The 4,686-nt window shown below is 38.3% G+C and overlaps 1 protein-coding gene across 1 annotated transcript; it reads left to right on the top strand.

The window, feature by feature from the left end:
- The first annotated feature begins 1,767 nt into the window (after positions 1-1,767).
- On the top strand, positions 1,768-3,606 carry LOC127447939 (transcription factor Sox-1a-like). The gene has a single exon (XM_051710180.1). It carries the CDS (start codon positions 2,000-2,002, stop codon positions 3,017-3,019), a length of 1,020 nt encoding a protein of 339 aa, XP_051566140.1. The 5' UTR covers positions 1,768-1,999; the 3' UTR covers positions 3,020-3,606.
- Positions 3,607-4,686: the final 1,080 nt, after the last annotated feature.

Here is a 4,686-nt window from a genome sequence, read left to right on the forward strand (position 1 = left end):
TCGCTGCTGTAACCCTAAATCTCGCACGTGCGCAAACAGTGACCTATTGCCCCCAGCGCGTGCAAAACAAAGGCTCTCTGAAGAGCGCGGCAATAATGCAAAATGAGATCTGACAAGGTACGTTGTTTCAGGAGGGTCACAATGCGGATTAGTGCTCTAATATGAATGACATTTAAAATATATAAAATAACGTTTTTTAACATAATCTATAAAAATAAAAGTTAAACATAATGAAATCTACCAAATCTTTACAATTAAACTGATAAAATGAACGAATTGAAATTAAAACAATGGTTAAGGCTGACATACACTCGATACATAGGTTAATTGTCATTATATATATATATATATATAAGGTTAATTTTCTATTATTATAGTTATTATTATTTTTTGTGGCTGGTGGTGCTCGTGGTGGTTGGTCACCATCACTTTGGTGTGGGAAATTTTAAAACAAAAAATATTGCTGTCTGAAGCCTTTGATATTTTAGTGAAATGTTAAGATTTATTTTGAATGTAAAACATAGAATTAAAAATATTGTAAGCCTTATAACAGAAATAATGAAACAATTGAAATATTTTAGCAGCATTATTGTAGATTCGTGGCTAGACATTACAGAGAAAGCATGTGTTATTGTTACTTATATGACAAGCCCTTCTCATCTTGTTAAAATCTTTTTCTTTATGTTGCATCGGTCTTGTTAGATGCTGGCCACCATTTCCAGTCACCACAAATAACTGCATATAATGAGACCAGACATAAGCAGATCTTATTAAATGTTCAAATATTCAAATGTTGGTGCAGGTGTCTAGTCCTTCAGCTTGTTATGTTTTTATCGGGGATGGATGGTCGTGCAATTGGACATCAAGTTGTGTAATTATTATCCCTCCTTTAGTTAAAATAATTAACACAAACTCAGATTTTCCAGACTGGGCTTCATGTCTACCTTCCATTCACAATATAGACTTTTATTTAGAGATAATTCAGAGTTTCTTTGAAGTTGTTCAGCGTTGTCATGCCAATTTAAAACCACCTTATTTACGCGCAACAAATCATAGCAGTGCACCACCAGACGGCAGTAACTATTCTAGATTTAAGAAACATGTTGTAGTGTCGTTTATTCTCAAAATGTCTTGTTTTATATGTTCAGTCAAATAGCAACTCATTCTAAAAGTCTTTGTGTCAAGTGTGTTTTTATCTGTAGCAAGGAAATTCATGAGATGCAATAGAATATGATGTGAAACACTACGAGAAGCTCCCATTTGACTTTTTGATAGGCCTATTTTACAAAACAAAATTTCTTTGTGAAAGATTCATCTTGACCGTTTTTCCCTTCTTGAGCAGTTTTTATTCACATGCATACAGGTTGCAGTCAACTGTATAGAGGCAAGTTAGCTGCCGTAAACCAAAGACTTGGCAAAAGAGCGGTGAAGCTATTACAGTTATTATAAAGAATTAGATCTTGTATCTTGTAATGTCATCTAAATGGATCAAATCTACCATTTGGCCTGTTGTTCATTTATTGCAACCATTGAAGAGCCCCAAACTGCTACCTCAGTATTTACTCTACTTTAGAGGGGGTGGTGTTGACCATTCATGCACCCCGCCTACTAGTTCTTTCCTAGTTGTCTACGTCACCGGACCGAACTCCATGCAAATCTCTCCTAACTGGAACGCCATTGGCCGCTCGCTCATTTTAATCGCTGTCAAAACGCATCATATGGCCGCTGCTGTAACAAACTCTTCAACTCCACTATAGGAAAAGTAACTCAAATGCACGTTCAATTAATGTGGATGGGAAACGGCAGTCGGAGACGACACTCAAAAGGCTGCGGAAGCAAAAAGAGACACAGTAACTAACAGCAAACGGTTTGGATTAAACTGAATTCCACATTTCAACCGGAGCTTCATTGGCTTGTGAAGCAGCTGCTTCAAGTTGACTGTAGAGCGCCGAAAGTTCATGCTTTTTCTCTGTTAGCTGAGAAGTTTTAAGCCACTTGAATGTATAGCATGATGATGGAAACGGACCTTCATTCCCAGGGACACCAAACGAACACAAATCCGGGTCAAACTGGTCCGATTTCGGGGAGCAAAGCCAACCAAGACCGCGTAAAAAGACCCATGAACGCTTTTATGGTGTGGTCCCGGGGCCAGCGCAGAAAAATGGCTCAGGAGAACCCCAAAATGCACAACTCTGAAATTAGCAAAAGACTCGGTGCAGAGTGGAAGGTGATGTCAGAGGCAGAAAAACGGCCCTTTATCGACGAGGCAAAGCGCTTGAGAGCGATGCACATGAAAGAACACCCGGATTACAAATACAGACCGAGGCGCAAAACCAAGACCCTGCTTAAAAAGGACAAGTACTCGCTGGCCGGCGGCTTGCTCGGCAGTGCGGGTGGTGGGGGTCTCGGTGTCGGGATGAGTCCTGCAGGGGTCGGCCAGAGGTTGGAGAGTCCTGGGTGTCACGGAGGATCGGCCAGCGCTGGTTACGCACACATGAACGGCTGGGCGAATGGTACATACTCCGGCCAGGTTGCCGCCGCAGCAGCAGCGGCTGCGATGATGCAGGAGGCACAGCTAGCGTACAGCCAGCACCCAGGTAGTGGGTCACATCATCACCATGCCCATCACCATCACCCGCACAACCCTCAGCCCATGCACCGCTATGACATGACTGCCCTTCAGTACAGCCCCATCTCCAACTCCCAGAGCTACATGAGCGCCTCTCCGTCTGGCTACGGTGGGATATCGTACACGCAGCATCAAAACTCCAGTGTCGCTTCTTCTGCCGCAATCGGTACGCTGAGTTCGCTTGTGAAGTCCGAACCGAATATAAGCCCTCCGGTTAACACTCACTCTCGAGGCCACTGCACCGGAGACTTGAGAGAAATGATTAGCATGTATTTACCGACCGGGGAGTCCGGTGATCCGTCTGTGCAGAGCAGACTGCATGCCTTACCGCAGCACTATCAGAGCACAACTGCTGGAGTAAACGGAACTGTCCCATTGACGCATATCTGAAACAGCTAAAGAAAGAGAAGTGATTGGTAAAGCGCATTCAGAAACACTCCACCAAAAATAGTTACCTCTTTTTTAGATTGTCATTTAACTACTTTTGTACAGAATGTTTTATGATGTTCTTGTAAATTAAAGGTAAATATTGGTTCGATTGCAGTTCGGAGAAAACTTTGAAATCTAATAAAAAATACAAACAAAAAAAAAAAAAAAAAAATAGACCACATTCAGTGAAACATTGTTTAATTATGACGTCTTTACAAATGAATCTGACAACGTTTCTGGCCATGCCAAGACATATGCGACATACTGTTATTCTTTAATTATTGAATTTTCTGTGCAAATTGAATTTTGAGTTGATAATAACAAAGGTCTAGCGTGAATAACTCAATGAAATGTTTTGAGAGCCCATAAAGAGTTTCCTACTTATTACATTTACCAAAACCTTTGTATACGTGAATTAATGTACCAGATTTATGTTGTAATATTTCTTGTAAATTGTGAATAAGTTTTAATATTTCAAAAGACTGGCACGTCACTGCTGCTGTATATAATTGATGACATGCATCCCTGCCAGTTCTTATAACATTGCGTTGATTCATGGTCTAAATAAAATTGAAGAAAAAGTTACTCTGCCAAACTTTTGGTGTTAGTCTTGTCACCTAATTCATCAGATTTTCATATTAATGTGTCTTTTGATTTCTCAAGCTACGCAGTGAACATTTAATCTTTTTTGATTGTATGCAAACTATTAATCGGCAAACTTTATATTAATACTCTATTTTGCTTTTAATTATTGCTTTTTAATGTTTTTTTTTTAAATAGAAAACATTTAATCTTATAATTTTAATTAATTTAAACAATTTTAAAAAATGTCTGACAATATATGCATTTTTTTGTGTGTGGTTAAATAATTTAACATAGGCCTTTAATGTTGATTTGAAGTGTGCTGAATATTAGACATTTTGCGTGTCATGCGTTTATCATTAGATTATGATTTGTAAAGCATTTTTATTTGAACACAGCTGTCGTCTGGGTACGTCGATTAATGTAATAATCATTCAAAACAATAGCTTTTAAGAATAGTACACATTTATTACAAATGTTAGATTAACATTGTTGAAGTCAGAATTAAACCTTTCAAATTTTCAACGTTCAGTTACTAAAGATAGCTATAGAGTTGCGATTCATGTTCATGACTGGCCCATGCCTTTTGCGTTGTTGTTTGTTTACTTAAAATTCACAATTAGATTGAAACACGAAAATACACCATAATTCTTTACACACGTTTCGTGCCCTAAAATCAAACAAACAATTGACAGTTAATTTAGCTGCCATTTTTACCTCATACAAACCTAAATTTACCCTGAATGAGTTCATTTGGGCATTAATGCTTCAATGTTTGTATAAAGCTTGTATACAAAGTAGATTTGGTTTTGTAAAAACACCATTCGTTAAACGTGAGGGAAAATATTCACCCGTGTAAAAGAGTAAAGCTGCGTGTAGAAATCTAACGTAAGAGGTTTATTAGGCCACACACGAGATGCTACCAAGACCATTTACTGTAAATATATAAACAAGTCATCTTTGAACGATTCATATAAAATAAGGGTTTAGGCACCGATTAATCAAAACAAGTTCTCGGCTTAATTTACTAACGAACTTTGTCTTGT

The sequence above is a fragment of the Myxocyprinus asiaticus genome, chromosome 11 (assembly GCF_019703515.2).
Source record: "Myxocyprinus asiaticus isolate MX2 ecotype Aquarium Trade chromosome 11, UBuf_Myxa_2, whole genome shotgun sequence".
Classification (NCBI taxonomy): domain Eukaryota; kingdom Metazoa; phylum Chordata; class Actinopteri; order Cypriniformes; family Catostomidae; genus Myxocyprinus; species Myxocyprinus asiaticus.

Bases quoted from the DNA above. Each gene is read 5' to 3' on its own strand.
- LOC127447939 (XM_051710180.1), top strand. From the start codon at position 2,000: ATGTATAGCATGATGATGGAAACGGACCTTCATTCCCAGGGACACCAA.